Source organism: Dendropsophus ebraccatus, chromosome 10, assembly GCF_027789765.1.
Source record: "Dendropsophus ebraccatus isolate aDenEbr1 chromosome 10, aDenEbr1.pat, whole genome shotgun sequence".
Classification (NCBI taxonomy): Eukaryota; Metazoa; Chordata; class Amphibia; order Anura; family Hylidae; genus Dendropsophus; species Dendropsophus ebraccatus.
The window spans coordinates 50015561-50041407 of record NC_091463.1 but is presented as its reverse complement, the minus strand read 5'-3'; the positions used below and the strand labels follow the sequence as shown (position 1 = coordinate 50041407).

Genomic DNA, 25847 nt, shown 5'->3' with positions numbered 1-25847 from the left:
AAAAAGTCGTTTTTATCACCTGTGGATTGGTATATGTGGGCAGGGCCTCGTGGCCTATGTGCCACATCGCTCCCCCCCTAGCACCACTTAGGCCCGCCCCATCTGTGACGTCATTGCCACATAGGTCCCACCCCCTCAGCAGCCATTGGAAGGGCCAGCCTAAAGCTCTAGGCCCCACCCCCCCTAGATTGTCCCACAGTAATGGCTACTGAGGGGGTGGGGCCTATGTGGTGATGGTGTCACGGATGGGGCGGGGCTAAGTGGTGCTAGGGGCGGAGCAATGTGGCACATAAGCCACGAGGCCCTGCCCACATATACCAATCCACAGGTGATAAAAACAACTTTTTACCAGAACAAGCACCATGAGGTGTGATATAAAATAAGTAATGAAAGCCGTAACATTTACACCTGTGGAGAGCAGTCAGAATGCAAATAGGGGGTGACAGTGTCTCTTTAAGTTTTATAACTGAATACAATTGTGGCGCCCCCTGTATAAAGAACTAGTTACAAAAAAAATTGATCTATCCTTCTCAACGATTCTCTTCTAAAATCAGTTATTTTAAAAATTTCCAGAATATTTAAAAAAAAAAAAAAAAACTTATGAAGTCAGCTTGCACCTAGTTGTTTAAAATCTATAGATAATTAAAACGACTGGAAATGCAGTAACGGTGGGTGCTGCAAGTTCAGGTACCTCCCGTTGTGGCAGCACCAGATGTTTGTGTTGCGCATGGATAGATTTGATTCCACAATCTACCTTTTGCTCCTGAATTACAGGTGTAATATTTTCTGTACAGGGGAATTTCAGTTGTTCCACTCAGTTTGTTGTTTATTTGCTCGAGTGTTCTTGTCATTTGCAGTATGTTGGGCGCACTGTTCAAGAATGAACAAGCATCGCCATAACATAAAAAAGCCTTTTAATTACATAGTATATCTAAGCATTTTTTCTTTACACATCAATCAGACCCCAGTTGATTAACTATTTTAGAACATATCCACATTGATAGACTAAACAACTGACTCTTACTGGATTTTTACTCTTAAACCCCTTATGGGTTGAATGAAATCATTGAAAATACTCTCTTACTGAACTATTCACATTAACCCCTTATGGGTTGAATGAAATCATTGAAAATACTAAGTGATATTATTACATTACTATGTTATGGCGTGCCTTGTGACAGCTTTTTCGCAGGTCCTTTCGCAAGAAAAGAAGTCTTTTATATGTTATACGTGAGTTTTATTCTTGAATTTTACCAGTATGATTTTGTGTTGAGACCCTAATGGGTTAAAGTTTTTGTCATGTGGTTGTGATGCCATGATGTGGGCCAATCCTTGTTTTACATATACAGTGGTACCTTGGTTTAAGAGTAACTTGGTTTAAGAGCTCACAGTTTTTCAAAATTGTCACTTGGTTTAAGAGCATTGCTTTGGTGTAAGAGCTCCCTGTACTGGGTAGGAGGCACAGTGGAGGAGGGGCATGGTCTGCACAGCGGGGTCTGCATCACTGTATCCTGACCCAGGAAGTCTCCCTCACCTTCCAAATCATAGCAGATCCACTTCAGGCTGGGGCTTACATCAGGGGACAGGACTGTGGAGGTAATCTCTTCATAGCTGTAACCCTTCTCTCCCCAGACACAGAGTGCTCCATGTATGTGCCCACATATACCCTGCTCATTCCTTCCTGCAGTCTCTGTCCGCCCTTGTATTTCCCATCCTTTCCATTACTGTACAGTAACTTATAATATCACGTATTCTGCTGTTTCTGGATGTTTGTTTCATTCGTTTTACATGTTATTCGGAATAATAAATCATTATTTTTGGGGTGTGGAAGCAATTGTCTGCATTTCTCTTATTTCTTATGGGAAAATTTGCTTTGGTTTAAGAGTGGATTCAGATTACAAGCACAGTCCCGGAACAAATTATGCTCGTAATCCAAGGCCCCACTGTATATATATACCTTGTTGGATACTTGTTTTTATATATGACATTTGAAAAAGAAGTCAGTTCGACTTCAAAACGTGTTGTGTCTAATAATTTTATAGATTTTTAACAATATTTTTACATTTGCAGAGTCTGAAGCCATAAGGTTTTACACTATGGAGCGCTGTTTATCATTTCAGTACAACCTCAAACAGTCACACTCCAAATTCCACAATAGTGAAGACCAAAGAGCTGTCAAAGGACACCAGAAACAAAGGCTGGGGAGACGGAATATGCAATAAGCAAGCAGCTTGGTGGGAAGAATTTAACTGGGAGCAATAATTAGGAAATGGAAGACATTCACAACCGCTGATAATCTTGCTCCAGGCAGGATCTCACCCTGTGGGGTCAAAATGATCACAAGAACGGTGAGCAAAAATCCCGGAACCACACGGGGGACCTAGTGAATGACCTGCAGAGAGCTGGGACCAACGTAACAAAGGCTACCATCAGTAACACACTACGCTGCCAGGACTCAGATCCTGCAGTGCCAGACGTGTCCCCCTGCTTAAGCCAGTACATAACCGGGCCCATCTGAAGTTTTCTAGAGAGTATTTGGATGATCCAGAAGAGTAGTGGGAGAATGTCATATGGTCAGATGACAACAAAGTAGGAGTTGCATCCAAAGAACACCATACCTACTGTGGCATCTTCATGCTTTGGGGCTATTTCTCTGCAAAGGGACAAGGACGACTGATCTGTGTACATTAAAGAATGAATGGAGCCATGAATCCTGAGCGCAAACCTCCTTCCATCAGCAAGGGCATTGAAAATGAAACGTGGCTGGGTCTTTGAGTATGACAATGATCCCAAGCACACCACCAGGACATCGAAGGAGTGGCTTTATAAGAAGCATTTTAAGGTCCTGGAGTGGCCTAGCCAGTCTCCAGATCTCAACCTTATAGAAAACCTTTGGAGGGAGTTGAAGTCCATGTTGCCCAGTGACAGCCCAAAAACATCACTGTTCTAGAGGAGATCTGCATGGAGGAATGGGCCAACATACCAACAACAGTGTGTGCCAACCTTGGGAAAACTTACAGAAAACGTTTTACCTTAAACGTCATTGTCAACAAAGGATATGTAACAAAGGATTGAGATGAAATTTTGTTATTGACCAAACTTTCATTTTCCACCATAATTTGCTAATACAGTATTTCCAAATCAGACAATGTGAACTTGCACAATTGGTGGCTGACTTGCAGAATTGGTGACCCCCACTGTATACACACTGCTCAAAAAAAAATAAAGGGAACATTCAAATAACACATCCTTGTTCTGAATAAATGAAATATTCTCATTGAATACCTTGTTCTGTACAAAGCTGAATGTGCTGACCACAAAATCACACAAACATAATCGATGGAAATCAAATTTATTAACCAAAAGGTCTGGATTTGGACTCACACACAGAATTAAAGTATGTTCACACTGAGTAAAATAGGTGTAATTGCCTCAGTGTGTCATAGCATCTCTATGAATATGCAAAAGAAGAGCCCATGGAGCCTCATCAAAGAGTCTCAAAACACAGGACTAGCCAGATATCCCTCCAGGAAGGACCCAGCCAAGGGGCGGCTCCTATAAGGAAACCACCATATTAAGTGTCCCTATAAGTCAATGTAATGACAACGGAAAAACAAAGGCCAGGTAACCATCCACATACAGCTGTTTCGGGGTGTTGCCCCTCATCAGTGTAGAGCAGGATTCTGGCTAGGTGGGAGCAATGCCTAGTAGAGTCATAAGAGAAACAGATCGCTGATCTCAGGGAGACCAGCCAAACGACAGCACTGCTTACCATGTGCCCATATGGCACATTATGTCCACATGTGGGGTATTTTTGTACCCTACGCATTGTGTTTATTTTCTCTTTTAAACCCTTGTGGAAATGGAAAAAAAATCAAGGCTAGGCCAACATTTAGTGTAAAATGTTCTTAATTCTTACACTAAATCATTGATCTTGTCTTGATTTTTTCATTTTCTCAAGGGGTTATAAGAAAAAAAGCACAATGCGTAGAGCAATTTCCCCTGAGTACGGAAATACCCCACAAGTGGACATAAAGCGCCATGCGGCCAAAAGACAAGCCTCCAAAGGGAAGGAGCGCCATTTGGCTTTTGGAGGCTGGATTTGGCTGGAATGGATTTCGAGGGCCATGTTTCATTTAAAAGGCCCCTGTGCTGCCAAGACAGTTGAAATCCCCCACAAGTAACCCCATTATGGAAACTACACCCCTCAAGGAATGTAACAAGGGGTGTAGTGAGCATATGGACCCCACTGGTGATGGGCACAAATGTGGAACAATGTGGCGTAAAAATGAAATATAAAATTTTTTAAACTATAATGTTTGTCTAGCCTTGAATTTTTCATTTTCACAAGGGGTTAAAAAGAACAACAAAACAATGTGTAGAGCAATTTCCCCTGAATCAGTAAATACCTCAATACCTAACATGTGGACATAAAGCGCCATGTGGGCGCAGGGTAAGCCTCCGAAGGGAAGGAGCACCATTTGGATTTTAAAGGCTGGATTTGGCTAGAATGGATGATGAACGCCATGTCGCATTTACAGAGCCCTCATGCTGCCAAGAAAGTGAAAAACCCCCACAAGTGACCCCATTCTGCAAACTACACCCCTCAAGGAATCTAACAAGGGGTGCAGTGAGAATATGGACTCCTTGATGATGGGCACATTTGTGCCGTGAAAGTGAAAAAATGAAATTTTTCACTTTCACCTCACATTGTTCCACATTTGTGTCTGTCACCAGTGGGGTCCATATGCTTACTGCACCTCTTCTTAAGATTCCTTGAGGGGTGTAGTTTCCACAATGGGGTCACTTGTGGCCCTTGAAATCCAGTTTCCAAAAGCCAATTGGCGCTCCATCCCTTTGGAGGCTCGTCCTGCGCCCGCTCGGCACTTTATGTCTACATGTGGGGTATTCGGGAGAAACTGCGCTACATGTTGTGTTTTTTTTTCTTTTATCCCCTTGTAAAAATTAAAAATTGAAGACTAGAATAATTTTTCTTTTTCATGCCACACTTTTCTTATATCTGTGAAACACCTGTGGGGTCCAAATGCTCACCACACCCCTTGTTACATTCCTCAAGGGGTGTAGTTTTCTCAAATACACTTTAAACCTGAACAGGTCACTAAAAAAAATCTAATTTTGAAATTTGTGAAACTTTGGAAAATTGCTGATGTTTAAGCTTCCTATTGTGTAAAAAAAAGATGAAAGATGGTTTCATAAATGTTGCCAACATAAAGTAGACATGTTGCTAATGCTATTTAATATATAATTTATGTGGCATAACCATTTTCTGTACAAACAGAAAAGTTTCAAAGTTGGAAAAATGCAATTTTTCACATTATTATTTTTTTTTTTCCATAAAGATTCGTTTTAGGTATCGACTTAAATTTTCCAGAAATGTAAAGTACCATACGTCATGAGAAAAATCTCAGAATCAGCAGGATAGGTAAAAGCATTCCCAAGTTATGAATAAATAAAGTGACAGGTCATATTTATAACATTTGCCTTGGTCCTTAAGAAGGATGTACCACCGGGTACGTCCTCTTTAAGCTGAACCCATGGATCGAACGGCGCCATCACAGGGAAGCCGGTGCCGCGGTCAGTTTTTCGGGCCGCAGCCCGTTTCCCGTGCACGGCGCCGTTCTTTGCACCGGAACCGGCCGGTGCTCAAGCACAGGAGGTAGGCCGGCCCGCCCCCAGTGGGAGCGAATTCCCTCCCCTGTATGACGCGGCTCCATTAGCTCAGCTGGAAGCTGAGCTGTGATTGGTTGCTGTGGGCAGTTTGCACCAGTCTAAATTTTACACCCTTTGATAAATCTCCCCCTTTATGTTGAGAATATTATATCAAAGGGTGTAAAATTTAGACTGGTGCAAACTGCCCACAGCAACCAATCCCAGCTCAGCTTCCAGCTCTGGTGAAAGGAAAGCTGAGCTGTGATTGGTTGCTGTGGGCAGTTTGCACCAGTCTAAATTTTACACCCATTTATAAATCTCCCCCACAATGTTCCTTTCTGAACCAACGTAACTTGAGACCAGACTCAACATAGAATGCGAATCATGTGCACATGATCCTGTATCTTCCAGTCATACAAAAAAGAAAAATGACCATTTCCTAAAAAATGCAATGGCAAGACAAACATACATTTATGATGAACACACTCCGAAAAACCAGCATTTTAGCAACACAAAACTGCTTAATATTTATTAAATGACACAAAATACCTAGATACAGACTCACTCTTCTTTGAAGGGACATGTATTTACATTATTTATCAACTTAGAAAGACCTTGTACCCTTGTCACACTTGTTTTATGAAACATTAAAAAGGTTTCGACCGCTGCCTTAAAAGGATGCGATGAGCTCACACTCCTTTTAAATCACATTGAGTTTTAATACAGTGAACAGACACAGTTTCCAAAATCCACAATTGAGTGAATATGCTCCCCAAATAATAATAAAAAAGGAGGCACGTTCACTCCTCATATGGAAAATAAAAGGTAAATTACATTTCTGAATGCTGCTGTACTTTTCAGCAGGTGAGGTGTGCATTGTCTTGAGGTCTTCTCTACAAGTCTGTGAGAGAAGAGCCCAAAATGTGACCGCTATATGAACACCTGCAGCAAGGTGGTGAAGTCTTACTGAGGTTCGCTTGTCATCCGTCTCTTGCACGTCTGTCCTTCACTTTGCAGCTACGATATGCTTAAAGCCATGATTGCCTCTAACGCTTGAATGAGAAGGTTGTGTGTTTTATATACAGGTTACACTTAAAAGAACTTAAAACCTAAAGTTCCAAATGGAGGAGACCTCTGTAAAACAATCTGCATTGTAAAACTTAAACAATTTTCAGTTGTGACATTGATAACTCGCCGCACTTTTTGGCACATTTGCGCAATCTACATAAAAAATATTGTTTATTTCAGACACCTAAACAGTAACAACACCTGGCTCTTTAAGAGGAAAAGAATGCAGATAGTTATCAGTAATAAGTTAAAAAAAAAAATTCCCTGGAAAGTAAAAAATTAACAGCATATGTTAGAGGAGAGCAGAGAGATTAGTGCAAGCTCGGCAAGTATTCCCAGCAATGCATCTAATACACGCTACATTCGAGTACAAACCAAGATACATCAAGAAGGAGAAAGAGGAGCTGCTCCCAGCTTTATAAACCAGCAGCACAAAGAAAGTTCAACTACTTTAAGGGTGTGAAAACAGGACAAGAATAATCTCAAACATTTTACAAACAAGACTTTCATTGTAGTGAAGGTGACTACACACAGAGAATAGCGGATGAGGTCCACAGCTTAAGAGAAACGCATGCTTTGGTTTTGTAATTCTGCAGTACTGAAGGAAGGTCACCTTCACAACCAAGGGTTTCCTCATTGTTCAGTGCATCGCAAATAGTCTAAATTGTATCTACAGCTTCTATGTGGACCTGCAAGTCTCCACGGCGACATAAAAGAACAAACACTATTCAATCTACAATGAAATTCCTGTCCATTTGTCCGTTAATGCTTGACCAAGTTAGTTAGGTAGGGTAAAAATAAGTAGAAGACTGATGGCAACATGACTGCATGAGCAGACTACATAGGTTTGTAGTCTGTTACCATAGATACAGAGACCTGCATAGGAGCTTAAATGTGGTCATACATCTTCAATAACAGATGGACAAACAGTTGTTGGCTGTAGGTTATCTTTCCTAAATGGCCCCCATCCACCTCATACACAGAAGCGTTCTCTATGGGAACTCTCGCTGCAGCTTCTCTCCCAAAACAAATGGGTCGAGCATCGAATGTCCATCATGCTATCGTGAGTGGGGTTCTATGGGGACCTTTACACACAATATAGCTCATTATTATAAGGAAAACTATCAGCAGGTTCATGCATACGAACCTGCTTATTAGTGTTGAGTGGACTTACCGAACTGTTCAGGTTTAGCAATGTTCTCCAAATCCATACGTTCGACAACTGACTCCCAGGGCTGGAGAAGTTCGCTGTATTTATGTTTTCCTAGCAGCTCTTACTTCTTCAGCCACCAGGCATTCAGGTTTGGAGAACGTTGCCAAACTTAAGAGTTTGGCAAGTCCGCTTAACACTACTGCCGAAATGAACTGTACCTGTAGCAGCAGAGCTGCAGATTCCGGCGCAGGTCTTTTTATTTTTGTTTGATCTAAAGCGAATATGTAAATTAGTCCATTTGATGTACTGGTGGCATTCCTCAGTGGGACTGTCCACTGATGGGTAATAAGGGCTAATTTACATATTGGCTTCTGATCTAACTATTCAAAGAAAGAGACAGAGGTGAAGAAAACCTTTGGTGGAAACAGCAGCTCTACTGCTATAGGTGCGTATCAGCAGGCTCATACCTGCTAATAGTTTCCCTTTTACTGAAGAACATGTGGCATGGTTGTAGATGCATTCAAATAAAAAATGGTTGTGAAGGTGAACTTCTAAAAAAGGCAACTAAATATAAAAGAGCTGCCATTATTATTCAGGCATGAGTGTGTAAGTTTCTGGAGGTTACCCAATCTGGGTAAATTGGGCTAAAGTAATCATTAATAAGGGCAGGAACTTTTTGCACTTCCAATTGAACACTAGTCAGTCTCTCTTGCATGAAATTGCCAACAGGGTACGATTACATTCAACTGCACAGCAACAAATACTGTAGATTATCCTGTATAATATAGCTTTTAGGTTTGGTGTTTCTTTAGCGGAAAAAAAAAAGTTACAATATTTGAAGGACAACTATCTGATAAAGGGTCTAGTTGTATTACGGCAAATAATGGATGTGCTACAGGCACCACTGCTGATGTTCTACTAAATGTCAACTAGTACAAGGTGCTCAGACAACTGAGAACATCTCACGAACACCAAGAATACTCCTCAGAGGATAAATCCTCAAGGATTAATCAAACTTGGCTAAATAACAAGCAGCTAATGTAAATGGCTGCATGTAAAAGTGCTTCAGAAGCACGATAACTAAAATGAAATGTATAGTCTATCCTGGTTTTGCCAAATTAAAAAAAAAAAAAATCTACCCTGTATATAAAAAAACAATTATACCTATTTGTTATTTTTCCTACAGACACACTTGTAGCAATAAATTCAATTGGAGTCTCTGATAAAGGCACAAAATTCACAAAACCCTTCAGTGAATTTACATTGCATACAATCCAATCGCTCAACACTGAACCAGTCAAAGGCCTATTAAAAAGCCAAGTGAATGGCAAAGGGCCTATATTGTAGGAAGCCACTATATAAAAGCGGTGACTGAGCACTAGCCACTCCGTTGCAGATTTACTTTTCCATCAAAACCTGCCCAGGCAGGAATTCAGTGTGTGATTTGGTAAGTTCCAGCTAAACTTGTGGGCTAAAGCCATACTCATCACTCAGAAAAACAAAAGCAAGCCTCCACCGTACAAATCACCTAGATCACAATGTGTTCAGCTGAATGGAAACAGAGAAAATGTACGATTATTCTTCCAATACATCTTAGCTTGGTACACACACGTAGGAGAGTTTACAATATGAGCTTGCACTTGGGCTCACATGAAAAGATGACATTATAGGAACAGGCTTAGGCTCTTGTTTTAAAAGTGGTAAAAAAAAAAAAAAGTCAGCTCTCCAGGTCAGCCTTTAGTGAATGACTTCAGTCACTGGGGCTTCAGCAAGCCTTTTTTTGCACACATCTTTTGCCGGCTTGTTTGCATGCAGATTCAATGATCAGATGATACCACGTTTGTTTCTTCATTTAGCTTTATCAGGAGATGAAAAACGATGTCATATGGCCATGTAATCTTCAGCGCGTCCAGCAGATTACAACCTGGGGAATACCCAGGGCACATCATTCTAAAGAACATGCAAAAGAGTTCAACAGCATTTGTATTGAGTGTAATCTTTAAAAGGAGGTTCTTCAAATTGCTGGGGGAAAAAAAAAAAAAAAAAAAGATCTGCTCACGTTTCCTTCTTCTTTATGCAGAATTCGGTTATCAACGGTGTAACAAGTTAATTTAATAGGATCAAGCTATTTTATTATCCACTAGGTGCCTATTAAGGCAAAGGCTGCCATATATCTTATTATGCAACATAATTGTACTGGTTGGGGTTCTCTTTGTCTCTTTCCATGTAGTCCCTGTCTATTAAGGATTCTATTCTTTTCTTGAGATCCGCAGGCTATAGAGAAAAAACAAAAAGAAATGAGTTAGGACTACTAGTTCCCATAAAGTTCCCATACACCTTAAAGGGGTTATGCAGTGCTACAAAAACATGGCCGCTTTCTTCCAGAGACAGCCCCACTTGTCCCCACTTTGAATGGGGTTCTTAACTCTTTTCCATTGAAGTAAATGGAGCTTAATTGCAAACTGCACCGTAACTGGAGACAAGAGTAGTGTTGCATCTGAAAGAAAAGTGGCCATGTTTTTGTAGCACTGGATAACCCCTATAATGGGTTACTCCCATCTAAATATTATGGTAAATTGCTAGGAAATACTATGACCTCTGGGGCCATCACCAATCCCAATAACAGACACTGAAGCATATTCTGATTTTCATACACACAGTATTGCCTACATGCATTACAGCTAACCATTGGAGATGAGTGAACCGGGTTCGGGTCCATACGAACCCGAACGTTTGGAATTTGATTAGCGGTGGCTGCTGAACTTGGATAAAGACCTAAGGCTATGTGGAAAACATGGATATAGTCATAGGCTGTTTTCCAGACAACCTTAGAGCTTTATCAAAGTTCAGCAGCCACTGCTAATCAAATGCCAAAAGATCGGGTTCGGATGGACTCGAACCCGAACCCGGTTCGCTCATCTCTACTAACCATCATATAGTTCTATTAAAGTGGATAGCACGGCTGCCGTTTCTTGCACAGCAAATAATTGTGCAGGAAAGAACCGTGAAGGAGTTGCAGCATTTATGTAGCACTGGAGCTCCATAGTGAGAAGCATTGGGGAGGGGGACACAGCTGTCAGATCAGAAAAAGAGAAGCCTCCAACAAAATCTATTACAGTTGGATTGTCACAGAACTGACATGTGGACAGTGTGTAAACTTACCTTCACTGGGAATTTAAGCTGGTTGTACACCTCTGACACCAAGAGATTGTGGCTAAGTGTTTTCCTCATCTTCATGATTCTAACAATGGCTGCATCGATTTGGTACTGCCGGTCCTGAAAGACTCGCTCTGTAGTGCTGGCTTGTTCCTCCACCTTTTATGATGAAATAAAAAAAAAGTCTTAGCAAATTAGACTCCATCTACTGGAAATGAGATATTACAAGTTACAACACATATATATGTATCTTGTAAAATATCTTGTGTGTATGTTGTCTACACACAAGTGCATGCAGCTATTATACTTTGCAATATAACTAGCTTCTATCAGGTGCTGGAGTGATTCCCCCAGGGAACATTACTATGTTCTGGACAGGATTTTCTGGGTCTATACAGACACACACACATTTTTAAGACTGCATCAGACTAATTTTGAGGAGTCTTATGTATTTCTCCAGCATGTTGCTCTGTTTTTTTCTTTTCTCCTTTGCTATAGCTATAAACCTATTGGCAGCAAACACCCAGCACTCAACAGGGAGAAGGAGGAGAGAGCTTCTAATACAAGAGACTTTTTAACACCAGTCCGAAAGTTTCTTTTTGACCATGTCCTAGCACATCCATTCCCATGTTCTGTAAATAAGAACAGATAGGAGAAGAAATCTTCCAACCTTCTGCTTTCCCTCAGCCTTATAGGAAAGATAGTGAACAGCAAAGTACCGTTTCTTTCATCTGAATCTGATTAATCCTTATCCTGAAGAGCTGATGCTTAAAGTCATCATTAAATGTGAACTTGTCCCCATCATCTACGTCTTTACTCCTGGGATTCTTGGTAAGAACTCTGGCTCGGCCACAGGCCAATGATTGGAGGGTTCTCCTTAATTCACTATCCTCTGACAGATGAGAGAAAAGGAAAAAAAATACATGTTAAAACTTCTACAGCCCAATATTTCTGCAATCAGGAATTAGCATGCATTCGCCACTCACCTATACCAGTGGCCTGCCTTATGTCTTCAAAGCTAAACTCCTCGCCCTCATTAAACATGAGCAGAACCAGCGTTTGGAAGAGCGAAACTTGTAATTCTTTCTTACCCTTAAAGAAAATGAAGGGGAGAAAAAAGGTATTAAGTACACATAAATCTGCTAGAGCAGTGCTTCTTGATACATTTTACAACACAAAGAACTGTGTGGTAATAGATGTAATTCTGAAGTAACATGCCTCTTTTTTTCAACTACTATCCATTTTCATGGAACCACAAAAACCCTAAAACCTTAGCTTATAACAAAGTATTTTTTTAACCTCTTCACATCAGCAATTGGTATATATACATTAGTACTGCACATACCCCGTGCAGTAGGAATGTACATATACATTTCTGACTGTGAAGGGTTAGATGTGTGCATAACTGCTGCAGTGAGAGCGGTGGCCTACACAGGCTCTATGTACAGATCGCCGATAACACTGATCTATGCTATGGCATAGCATAAATCAGTGTATACTATATAATGATTGCATGTTTTAAAGTGAAAAAAGTGTTTGTTTTTAAAAGTGTAAAAGTATTTAAAAAAAAACCTTATTAACCCACCCCAAATAAATGTTTAACCCTTTAAGGACGGAGCCAGTTTTCAGTTTTGTGCTTTCGTTTTTTTCCTCCTCCTGTTTAACCCTTTGAGGACCAGGCCCAAAATGACCCAGTGGACCGCGCAAATTTTGATCTTAGTGTTTCCGTTTTCCCCTCCTCCCCTTCTAAGAGCTCTAGCACTCTCAGTTTTCTATCTACAAGCCATGTAAGGGCTTATTTGTTACAGGAATAGTTGTACTTTGTAATGGCGTCATTCATTTTACCATAACATGTATGATGGAATTCCAAATATATTATTTATGAAGATATAAATTGGTGAAATCGTAAATAAGAATGCAATATGGTAAGGTTTGGGGGGTTCCTGTGTCTACGTAATGCACTATATGGTAAAAGCGACATGATACCATTACTCTATAGGTCAGTCCGAACACAACCATATGCAGGTTTACGCAAATTCTCTAATGTTATATATTTTTTTTAAATGAAATCCTTTTTTTTGGCAATTAATTATAAATAAAATGGGCCTATTGTGACGTTTATAACGGTTTTAGTTTTTCACCTACGTGGCTGTATGGGGTGTCATTTTTTCCGCCATGATCTCTAGTTTTTATTAATACCATATTTGTGAAGATCGGACGTTTTGATCACTTTTTATAAATTTTTTTATATATATAATGTAACATAAAATCGGTAATCCGCGCACTTTTTTCCCTCTTTTCGTGTACGCCGTTTACCGTTCGCAATGACGCTTGTTATATTTTAATAGATCGGACAATTACGCACGCTACGGTATATTATATGTTTATCTATTTATTTATTTTTATATGTTTTATTTATATAATGGGAAAGGGGGGTGATTTCAACTTTTATTGGGGGAGGGGTTTTGGGGTAGTGTGTTAGTGTTTTTAACTGTTTCTTTTTTACACTTTTGAAGTCCCTTTGGGGGACTTGTACATACACTACTTTGATTTCTACACTGATGAATGCTATGCCATAGGCATAGCATTGATCAGTGTTATCGGCGATCTGCTCATTGAGCCTGCCTGTGCAGGCTTAGAGTAGCAGATCGCCAATCGGACCGCACGGAGGCAGGTGAGAGACCTCTGGCAGTCCGTTTTACCGATCGGGACCCCCGCAGTCACACTGCGGGGGTCCCGATCGGTAAGTGACAGGGGACTCCCCCTGTCACTTACACTTAAACGCCGCGATCGCGGCGTTTAAGAAGTTAATGACACGCGGCAGCGCGATCGCTGCAGCGTGTCATTACCGGTGAGGTCCCGGCTGCTCACTGCAGCCGGCCCCCACCTCCTATGAAGCGCGCTCCGCTCCGGAGCACGCTTCATAGCGGGAGAAACACCCAGGGCGTACAGTTACGCCCTAGGTCGTCTGGGGACAGACTTCCATGGCGTAACTATACGCCCTGGGTCGTCTAAGGGTTAAAAGGCCACTGCGCTTGCATATTTCCCCCTACAGACCCACATGAGTCCTAATTTTTTGCGACACCAATTATACTTTACAAATACAGACTTAATTTTTCTATAAAATATGCTGAAAAACAAACAAAAAAAATTGTATGCGCAGTGAAATTTGAAAAAAAAGGTGCAATTCCTTTTATTTCGAGGGGTTTCGTATTTATGCCGTTCGCTCTATGGGAAAACTGACATGTTATCTATGTTCAAGTCAGTACGATTACAACAATATGTTACTTGTATAACTTATTATTTTAAGCTTTTAAAAAATGTAAACCTTTAAAAAAAAAAAAAAACTAAATGTGTTTAACATCACTCTATTCCCATCCTTATAGCGCTTTTATTGTTTGGTCTATGGGGCTGTGTAAGGTGTTATTTTTTGCGCTGCGATCTATTCTTTCGGTACCTTGTTTGCGTATATGCGACTTTTTGATCACTTATTACATTTTTTCTGGATTTAATGTAAACAAAAATGCACAATTTAGCACTTTGGCAGGTTTTTGCGCTTACGCCGTTTACCGTGTGAGATCAGGAATGTAATCATTTAATAGTTCGGGCAATTAAACACGAGTGATACAAAATATGTTTGTTTATTTATTTATAAAATGGGGTTGATTCACACTTTTATTAGGGGAGGGGGTTATTTATTAATAAAAACCACTTTTTTTCCACATACAGTAATTAGAAGCCCCCTGGGAGACTTCTATTTACACAGCACTGATCTCCCATTGAGATCAATGCTGTGTATATAACAGAGCACCAATCCATCAGATCGGTGCTCTATTATAATGGTCTGCTGCAGACCACATGCATGGATTGCAGAGCCAGGATCAGAGTCATCCCGACGCCGAGTCCCGGCCGGCTCAGTACAACGTATCTCCCCTCTGCGATCGCATCGCGGGGGGGGAAATCCCCCACTAGACACCATGGACAGGGGGCACACACACTATTCAAATGCAGCTGTCAGCTGCATTTGAATAGTTAATTAGCCGGCCGCGGCCATCGGTCCGTGTCGGCTAATACCTGTGGTTCCTGGCTGCACATAGCAACCGGGGACTGCGGGCTGCAGAGAGGGCTCACGCCAGGAGCCCTCTCTGACCACCCTTACACACACATACACACACACACACACACACACACACACACACACACACACACAGAGCAGAATTATCAGATCTAAAATATTATATTATTGTTCCCACACTGAACTGCATAAGCACACCAGAATTGTTGATTTTTTTTTTTAAATAAAAAAAAAAATTAATCAAAAGCGATCAAAATGACATTAATAAAAACGAAGGTCTTACTAGTTCACTGATGTCGAGACATGTGATGGTGTCTCAGCAGTGTTCTTTTGCATATTTGATTTCCCAGGGGGCAATGTTCTAGAATACACTGACGTTGAGACACGTGATGGTGTCTCTGCGGTGTTTTGGTTGATCTCCCTGAGGTCAACCAGCGTCCTTTTGCATGCACTTACTAGTCATTGCTCCCACTAGCCAGAAACCTACTCCACACTGATGAGGGGCAAAAACCCCAAAACAGCTGTCTGTGGATGGATACCTTGCTGAGGTGGTTTCCTTGACTGGAGAATGCCTTTGGCTTGGTTGTTCCTTCCCGGAGGGAAGGTCTGGCTAGTTCACTGACGTCGAGACATGTGATGGTGTCTCTGCAGTGTTCTTTTGCATAATTAGTAAAAACGAGAGATCATGGCGCAAAAAAATGACATCTCAACCAGCCATGTAGGTAGAAAAATAAAAGCCCTATGCCTCTTAAAAGGCGGGGAGGAATTGCATTAATTTGACCCGGACATCCGTGCATCAATGGGCTCAGTCTTAAAGGGGTTAAACAGCAGTCAACAGAATGCTTGGAAGCTTACCTCATTAAATTCTGCTTTTAAAACGCACTGCCCTAACGTAGACTGCCACTGTAACTTTCTACCACTGTGCTTCCCAAGGTAAAAGGTCTTGAATATTTCTTGTAGTTTCACCATCTAAAATGAAAAAAATATATATTTTTTTTACATTGTGGGAGAGTGTTTAGTCTGTACGCTTTCACATGAAAGATGCTTTAGGCTAGGTTCAATCTGTGGTCTTCATCACAGATTCTGCCTGACACTTTAAAAGGACCTAGGCGAGTCCGCTGCACACCAGACGCCAATGGATCCGGACAGACCCCAATACCAGGCCCATTTAGTTTGACTGGTGACCGTTTTTTTTTCTCTTTTACAAGATTTTGTTCATTTTGTTAAATGAAAGCGGAGCTGCATTTCCAGGTCAACCAGGTTATACAACCACTACACAGTAAGTGGAGACAAACTGCTTCCCACCCCATTCAGAGTAATGCAGGTGCACATGCCAGGTGTTGGCTTCCTGCCAGTCACTGACTGATAAGCCACTCTGTGGATAGCTCAATCTATTTTACCTAGAAAACCCCTTAAAGTGAATTTATCACCACCTGACCTCTTACAGTGCTGGTAGCATAGATATCCATGAAAATAAAACATTCAGAACATACATGTGCTGCCTGTTTTTTTTTTTATTCACATAAAAACTCCTTTATTTGGGCTGTGAATAATGTCAAAAAGGCAGAGCTTATTGTTCCATGGACCTTAGCACTGCTACATCTCACTGTGCTGTATGCATAGCGTGCGTCACTGGTTATGCAAGGGGAAGACATAGTTGTGCTACGGCCCAGGGAACAAATGTGTTGTTTTTTTTAGAATAAAAACTTATACAGGCAACAAAGATATGTTCTGAATGCTTTTACTGATATGCATTCAACAGTGCTGCCCAGCTCAGTAGGTGGTCGGGGGATGACAGTCACTTTAAGTGGGCCATCCTACTTCCTAAAAACAAGAAATCTGACACCAGTCGGTCCCTTTTTTCTAGGTGATTGCCATAGCAGTGCAGCTACCTGCTATACAGAAAATGTATTTGTATGAATGGGAATGCCTTGTCCAGTTTCCACTAGACATTGAAGTAGACCGCTTAAGTAGGCGACTGCCTCCTAGCCAAGCTATCTAAGCCCTGCTTGTTTCATGGGTAATGGACAGTAAAAGGGCAGTCACTCAGGAGGCAGTTTTGCTAGTATTTGATTTACTTACTTTAATGTGTGAATTGTTTAACAGATATCGGCTTCCTTGGAAAACTTCAAAACGCTAGTTCTGTTATAGCTATTAAGTTACACTTTCGTCCGACTTTTCCTTCCAAGAAGGGGGCCCAGGCTAAGTAATACTTACTATAGACACTCACACACTATACAGTAATATTGGCACTTATAATACAATGGTTTAATTTATTTTTTCTTCTAGTTAGATCCTTGTAGAAATAAAACAGATTAGCAGGAGCAGAGGGGCTGCACATTTACCTCTGGAGGTAGGTGAACTTCCATAGGCACGTAGGTAGGCCAGTAACCCATTGTTAGGATATTCACAGTTAGCTCAATGTTACCCGGTACATTCTGATTCTGCATATACTGGAAAAAAAGGTACACTTAACAACGAATGTACATCAATGAATAAACAGGCAAAGCGAGGTGTTCGGTGACATACTGTACCTGTTTAAAGTGAACCATTATGTCTTTAGACAACTCCATGTCTTTAAACATTCCCTCAAGTTTGCTAGTAAAAGCGGCTCCACATTCTGGGGAAAGGGAAACACAGAATTGCAAAATAAATAATAAATCATAGTTTGCGGCGCGTAATTGTTGTACTCAACATTAGTAGTTTCAGCCTAAGAAATTGCCCCTAAAGTTGAGGGGTCAGCTCTGAAAGGGGCAATTGTTCCTCCATGTCTCAAATGTACTTCCAGCAATTGTAGCTGCTCAAACCTTAGGCAGAAGGTGAGGGGGGGTGTATGTTTGTTTCCCCATCCCTGGTCTTTATATTCCAAAGGCATTTATATTTTATCTAAATCGGTCCAAAATTCCATGCTAGTTAATGCCATCAATTTTAAAAATGCACAAGTGATCTCACACACACACTTATATGTTCGATGGGCACTCTCTGTGGACATTACTTCTGCTCACTTCACTTTTATGTTTTTAAATTGTTTATTTGTTCTCTATTTTTGTTAGATTTGTTTTGGCAAATCTCTTAAGAAAAAAAAAAAACTTGAAGAAGGAAAACATGTTTACTTCAGACCAAAGTGGAAGAAAACACTGAGCAGATTGTATTCTTACCATGCTTAAGCTTGGAAAGCATGGACTTTTCAGCATCCACGGAAGCACTTTTCCCCACCAAGAGCCTCTTGGCTAGGTCTTTTTTGTAGAAGGCCTCGAAGACATCCTTTCCTGTAAGAGTTAGAAGAACATGTCACATGTCCCAGAATTACATCAATGACGTCTCATCGATTGACTCCATGCATTAACCCTTTTCCGCACGAGGACGTAACTGTACGTCCTCGCGCGGGTGGGGCATTCTTGATCTCGTATGGTAAATGGCTTAAGCGCAAAATAATCCCAAAGTGCAAAATTGCGCATTTTTGGTCGCATCAAATCCAGTAAAAAATTGTAATAAAAAGCGATCAAAAAGTCACATCAAGGTACCGATAGAAAGAACACATCATAGAGCAAAAAAATAACACCTCACGCAGCCCCATAGACCAAAGGATAAAAGCACTACAAGCCTGGAATAGAGTGACTTTAAAGCGACTCCGTACCCACAATCTGTCCCCCCCAAACCACTTGTACCTTCGGATAGCTGCTTTTAATCCAAGATCTGTCCTGGGGTCCGTTCGGCAGGGGATGCAGTTTTATGTCATAAAAACATCCGGCAGTGCTGTGTCTAACGGCCGGGGCTTACATTTGTATATGCATTAGGCTGGCACCACCTCTGTCTCTCCTCCCCACCCTCCTCATCATTAGGAATGATCCAGGAACATTTACTGCTGTTTGAGCTTTGCACAGGTGTATTAACAAATGCCCATGTTCAATATACACACAGGTGGGGTATAGGTAGCAATCTGCCTGAAGTATTCTTAATGATGAGGAGGGTGAGAAGGAAGGACAGAGAGGTTGTGCCAACCTAATGCATATACAGTACAAATGTAAGCCCCGGCCGTTAGACACAGCGCTGCCGGATTAAAAGCTGTTTTTATCACTGCCGAACGGACCACAGGACAGATCTTGGATTAAAAGCAGCTATCCGAAGGTACAAGTGGTTTTGGGGGGACAGATTGTGGGTACAGAGTCGCTTTAAGGAACATATATTTGTTAACAATGGTTTGAATTTTTTACAGGCTATCAGATACAATTAAAGTTATACATGTTACATATCTTTGTAATCGTAACGACTTGAGGAACATACATGTCAGTTTTTCCATAGGACACACGGCGTAAAAACGAAGCCCCCCCACCCCCAAAGAAAAATAATTGTGGTGTTTTTTTTTCAATTTCACCGCGCATATAATTTTTTTTCTGATTTCGCAGCATATTTTATGCAAAAATTCAGCCTGTCATTGCAAAGTACAATTAGTGATGCAAAAAATAAGGGCTCATGTGGGTCTGTAGGTGTAAAAATGCAACTGCTATGGCCTTTTAAGCACAAGGAGGAAAAAACGAAAATGCAAAAACGGAAATTAGCCTGGTCCTGAAGGGGTTAAATCATGTCCTTACAATGTTCTTTCACCCTGCAGTTGTATTGTTGAAAAAAAAAAAAAAAAAAAAATTCAGACAAAGAGAAGCTGAATTTCTGAGCTATATACATATCCATAACACTGGAGAACACAGGAATAACACATTTTAGAAACATTCGCCTGTACGCACTTATGTCACGAAAGTTATCCAAGCATGTGACTTTACAATTTACACCAATGTTGCTTTTTCTCTACAAGTGAATAATGGCAGTGACCTAGCTATAATGTATTAAGGACAAAGCGGGTCCTAACACAACTATGTAAAATCTATGCACAGTAGCTCAAGAAGCAGCAAGCATGTCAGTATGTTAATCTGCATTCCTTCCATCACTAACATCTGTATTGTAAGCTGGGTCTTGTATTAGTTTAAGTCATGTGTTTCTAAAGGATTTTCATCTCAGTTCTTTAATTACGTACCATAAATAAACCTAAATATGATCATAATCTTATCCAGCATTTTCTCCAGCTCTTCATCTGTCGCTTCTTTGTTTCCAGTTCGTAGTTTTGAATCCACATATTTTGCTAAAATGGTAAAAATAAAAATATTTTATATAAATCAAGCTCCTAACTCAAATTAGATATAAACTACAGGGAAAATCTGTGCAGGTCCTCTGAGAATTCCTACAGTCAATATACTATTAGAGTGCTGGGCTTCAATAGCACCAAAACACAAATTAGGGTAGCTTCACACATACCGGATCCGCAGCGGATTTCACGCTGAGAGTTTGCAGTGGATCCTGGTAGTGTGAAGGTCTATGGGTTACATATCCGCAGCGGAATTTCCATTCGCCTGCGGATAAGTAACTGTGCTGCCGTGAACTGATTGGCTTATGGGGAACGAGGGGAGCTGGGAGCCGCACACACAGCTACGGCACTGAGCAGGTAATGTATGCTCCGGGCTGGGGGCTGCGGGGGGTTAAAGGGGCCGGGTCACATACTGGCAGCGGATTTTGCTGCAAGCTTGCAGCGTGAAGTCTGCTGCGGATCAGGTACGTGTGAAGCTACCCGTAAACAGATTTCTATAATAGTGAAGTGGACTAAGGCTACATTCACACATTCCATGCAAGAATCTCAATGGGCTATTCACACGTCTGTAAATTTTACAGATCTGTGAATAGCTCATAATAGACAAAAGTCTATGGGAGACTCGTTCATACATTACAGAAATAATGTCCGCAAAATACGAATCCATAATTCTGATGTCACAGGTGTAGCTCCTCCCAGCAGCCATTTTAACAAGCAACTTCTCACTTTTACGAAACTGCAAAAAAAATATGGACCAAGCATACACTACAGATGTATATTTTATGAATTGTGGACTTAATATATGGTCCTGAAGAATACAGGAACTTTAGCCTAAAATGACAAGGCTACACAATACCCTTTGCAGATTGCCTTTAATATTTATCTTGTATGTTAATACACTTCATCCTAACTCTTGTGGTAGTGGCACATACTTTCCAGCAGACAAAAAAAAACAAAAAACACACACACACAAACAATCTGTGCAACAGAACAAACTGAGGATATGTTAAGTACCAATAAGTTCCGCCGGCTTGTTTGGTCTCTTGTTGATGAAAGTTTCAAATGCTTCTTTCATGGCATTGACAAACTTCTCATTCTTCATAAAACACACATCAATGACGTGGTCAACTTTGTCTTTGAAGTCCAGCAATTCTTGTACCATAGTTTTATCTTTTTCTGGATTTATCACTATGGTGCTTCCAAAGGCCTGAAGAATATTCAGTATTAACCATTCAGCTCCTAAACATGTTTGCAATATACATAAGACATTTCAGACCCAAACTCCTACCTTAATGTATTCAATCCAGTGCTGCAGAAGGACCTGCACTCCCCCTCGGACTCTGCTGAATAACTGATAAAGTAAGGAGAGATCTTGGATTCTGTTTTCATCCAGAAGGTGATTCAAACCTTTGTTTGGAACAAAAAAAGTGTAAATCTGTTAACTTCATTTAACACAGAACATTATATGTTAACCACAGAGACTACTTCCCTGGCTAAATCCGGTACAAAAACATGGCTGCTCTCAGCAAGACATCACACCACTCTTGTCATCAGTTGAGATGTAGTTCTACAGCGCAGTTCCATTAAAGTGAAAGATGAATTGCAATATCACACACACAACCTGAGGACAGGGGTGGTGCTATTTCTGCAAGGAAAAAAAGCTGTGTTTTCGCTAACCCTGCATAATCTCTTTGAGTGGGCAGTCTGCAATTGTGCATAGTCTGAAAGGACATTCCAGAAATGATTTACGGCCAGCTCAAATAATGCTATCAACGACATACAAATTTTCGTTAGTTGTTTCATTGTTACCTGCATCCACACGGAAAGATTATCGATTAAATTATAATGATTTAACAATTTTTCTCACAATATTCTTTCCGTGTAATAGGGCCCTTAGAGTCTGCAGCAGAAGCATAGTTTCTTTGCAGGAAAGGACAGCTTAGCTCAGGAGAGAAAGCAGAGATGTATATTTTATCTATTACCTTCCTGACAGCTGTATAAAGCAATCAATAACCACTGCATATAAAGGTCAGCTTCCGGTCTCTCCCTCCCCAATATAACAAGGTTTGGATAGGTAATCCTGACAATTCATGCATGTAATATTTGTGCACTTAGGACAGATGACATAAAGAGCACAGGAAGCAATTCTAAACAAAAAATGTAACAAAGATGGAAGGTGATGGGCAACAAAGACTGTACCTTTCTGGAGAGTTGTAGTTAAGTGTTCACCAAGAAGCTGCTTCTCTACTGTGGCGATTAAAGGTTTCCTGTACATTAGGAAACAGGATTATTAAACATTATCTAGAACCGTTAAAATAACTAAAAAAAAAAAAAGTAACTATATTGTGTTTAGTGGCAGACAGCCACTGGTGGGTGTGGCGTAACACCGCCCATTCCGCTGGAAATGAAAGATACATTGTTCTGATTGGTTGTACCACAAGCATCACTTATGGCCTTATTCACTTCATAGGAGATAGATGTATGATCAATGCGGTCTGAAAAGTGGAATCCCAACTGTTACCAAGAAAGATTACCCCACCCCAGCTCTGAAAAGGCCGGTGTTTTGGGAAGGTGCACTGCTACTCCAGTTAAACCTATGGAACGAAGATAGCCATGAACTGTATCTGGCTTCTCTTCTGCAGTCCCATTCATTGAAACAGGAGACTGGGTGGACCCCCATAGATCACACATTTTGTGATAAAGGTGTATAGGGACCATAAGGTCCTATTACTTTAAATGACCTTTCACCGATTCTTCAAATAAACAAAATATTTGTTTCATATTTACAGCTAAAACACATATGATGCAGGCTAACACCTACTGTGTGCTTTGATCCAAATATGTGATAACCCGATCGGCTTCTTCTTCTAAGCGCTTATTTACGTGATGAAGATATTCTGGGACCTGTGCCATTGGACAAAAAACAGATAAGGTAAAATACCTTACCTAAGTTTCAGCTGCTGCCAAAGTCTAAGCACAGAGTTTCTTTTAATGCAGAGTAAAAAGCTCACCTCTCTCTCCTGCATGAGCCTTTGGCCTTCAGCAGCATACAGCCGATTTGTTTCTTCTAAGAATCTGTGCTCAAAAGAATCTTGGTAAATCTACGAAAGAAAACACAATAGGGTAGCTTTACACACACACACACCGTATTGCAGCGGATTTGATGCTGCAGAGAACAAATGAACGGCAAAAAATATTTATAAAAATAAATAAAAAATATATTTTTCAAATAAATAATTATTATTATGATAATAAGAGCAAGAGTGAATATACTCTAACATAGACAATACTTTGCTGTTTATGGAACTTTGCTTACTACTTAATTAGTTCAAAAGAATTTCCCAGCCAAGTCAAATCTACCTAACAATGCAGTAATAATATCTGACAAAGAATGACTTGTATATAACTTACTTGTAGGTCAGAGAGCATGCTCAGAAGACTTCGTAACAGACTTCTGTCAATGGCTTCTCCATTCCTTTCTCTCTCAATTAACAGAAGAATGCCATCAATGGTCTTGTTCTGAACTTTTTGATCGCTGATTATGTGAGTTCTAAATAGTTCTAGACCCATGTCCCTATGAATAAAAAATAAAATAAAATCTCAAAATATGAAAACAGCGTATTCATTTAAGATAGGTTACGTTAAACTTTTGGGTATCCCACAAATGAGATGGTGCTGCAAGTTCCGGTTTCTGTCCCAAGCTTTGATAAAATGCAACCTGTACAAAAATCATAATAAACACATATCCAAATGTATTACAGGATCCTCCATAAAGAGTTATCAAGGAGCATTTGACCTATCAGAAATTCAATCAATAATCACTTGTGGTCAGTTACCACACAAGGTGAAAATAAGTCTGTATTTTATAACTACGGCCGTAATTGCCAAAATACAGACATATTTTGGTTTTAAAATAACAGCCAAACAAATATACGTCCAGAGAATAATGTGTAAACATAGCCCCAGTTATACGATTCCCACAAACAATCCAAAAAGTAAGGCAGCAGAATATCTAGGTGTGTTGTCTGTCTAGTATTAATCCAGCCTTGATTTTCACTACACAGTGAATGGTATTCTCTGCAGTTGTTTCTATGAAACACTTACCATATAGAAGGCAGCATGGAATTCTGAAGAACATATGTACGATCCAGAAAGAGGAAAATACTTCTAATCATGATCTAAAAAGGAAAAAAAAAAAAAGTTTATTTTTACATTTCTCTAATCTCTGAACATACACCATTGTGTTTTTGCTATTCCTGTAATGCTGTAAGTGACACAATGTCTCCATGGATGGCCTGCCACCACAGCTGGGAGAGCCTGATCATCATTGTATACTATTACCCATATACACTGTGCAAGCAGAGGGGATCATATCACAATGCCAAGGGGGAACAGAACAGTGCTGATGTGGTAGAAGAAACAACATAACCGGCACATGAAAGTCGCTGAGTAATACTCAGGATCTCCTTTCACAAATCATGAAATAAGTTGAAAGGAATAAGTTGAAATTATCTTTATTCACACAAGATATAAAATGTGACAAATGTGACTAAAATAGCACTTTAAGTAATAAGCAGATGAAATAAATATATAACATAGCCATCATTTTGTGACTTCCAGGTAGACCTGAAGGTTAGACACTACACGCACAAAGGCAACAGCTCCTCCCTGTAATGTGCCATTGACAATCCTGCCTGTCACTGACAGTGTCATCATAAGGACATCACTTTCTACATCCCATCTACCCTATAGAAAATTATTTAGATCAATACATAACAAAGTATTTAATCCTTGATATTTATGTCTGTAGTATTAATAAGTGACAAAACTATAAGGTTTCTTTAATACCCAATGACAAACTAAAGACTGCTTACCATTTGTCTGCAGTGATCCTGCCAGCATTTGTCTATTTTCTTTAGAAAGAGAACACTATCCAAAGAATCTGTGATTTTTTTATTAAGGGAAAAACGTCTTAAAATTAAAAAAAAAAAAAAAAACGACCTAAATACGACAAACAGGTTAGTTTATGTTCAGTGTTCTATGCCTGAAGGTTTTAAGCCATGGCTTACAGCTATTGTTTTTTTGTAATGTTGCGAGTGTTAATGTTCTTTTATATGATCAGATATGGGGTCCTGTACAGACACAATCAATTGAGCGGTTGAGACACATTAACGATCACTGTAGCACTAGTGTAGACATTAACATTCATTGTTATCGGCCGCGCATTACCCGTTTTCGATAAACCTAACCGCCACAGAAAAGATGTGAACTACTTTCTTACAAGTAAGTAGGTTGTGTGCAGTATTACAATTCAGAACCATTCACTTCAATGGAACTGAGCTATAAAGCAACACCCAAATGAAGAACTATTCCTCCAAGAAACCAGACATGTTTGTGTAAGCCTACACAACCCCTTTAAAGTCAGTTAGGTCCATCTGGTGGCATTGATGTATGTAGTGCAACAAATGCACCAGCACAATTTATTTTTGTTGCACTGCTCCGGGTCTAGGGAAGAGCAATAGTAAGGACGAGGCTTATGTGATCCTACCCTTAGTGATCCAAAGACACATATGGAATGCAGACTGACA

The 25847-nt window shown here is 40.3% G+C and overlaps 1 protein-coding gene across 1 annotated transcript in view; it reads right to left on the bottom strand.

The window, feature by feature from the left end:
* Positions 1-9926: 9926 nt before the first annotated feature.
* The window catches only part of CUL4B (cullin 4B), a 31417-nt gene continuing 15496 nt past the window's right edge, over positions 9927-25847 (bottom strand). The window contains exons 5-21 of the mRNA XM_069986664.1: positions 25134-25203; positions 24364-24437; positions 23671-23833; positions 23271-23360; positions 23081-23163; positions 22459-22526; positions 21548-21666; positions 21274-21466; positions 20152-20256; positions 18281-18391; positions 17657-17742; positions 17468-17575; positions 15978-16091; positions 12034-12139; positions 11767-11939; positions 11054-11206; positions 9927-10165 (exon numbers count right to left, since the gene is read on the bottom strand). Of these exons, the coding sequence (XP_069842765.1) occupies positions 10070-10165; positions 11054-11206; positions 11767-11939; positions 12034-12139; positions 15978-16091; positions 17468-17575; positions 17657-17742; positions 18281-18391; positions 20152-20256; positions 21274-21466; positions 21548-21666; positions 22459-22526; positions 23081-23163; positions 23271-23360; positions 23671-23833; positions 24364-24437; positions 25134-25203 (1912 nt within the window). The 3' untranslated portion in view covers positions 9927-10069. The remainder of the gene's footprint in view (positions 10166-11053; positions 11207-11766; positions 11940-12033; positions 12140-15977; positions 16092-17467; positions 17576-17656; positions 17743-18280; positions 18392-20151; positions 20257-21273; positions 21467-21547; positions 21667-22458; positions 22527-23080; positions 23164-23270; positions 23361-23670; positions 23834-24363; positions 24438-25133; positions 25204-25847) is intronic.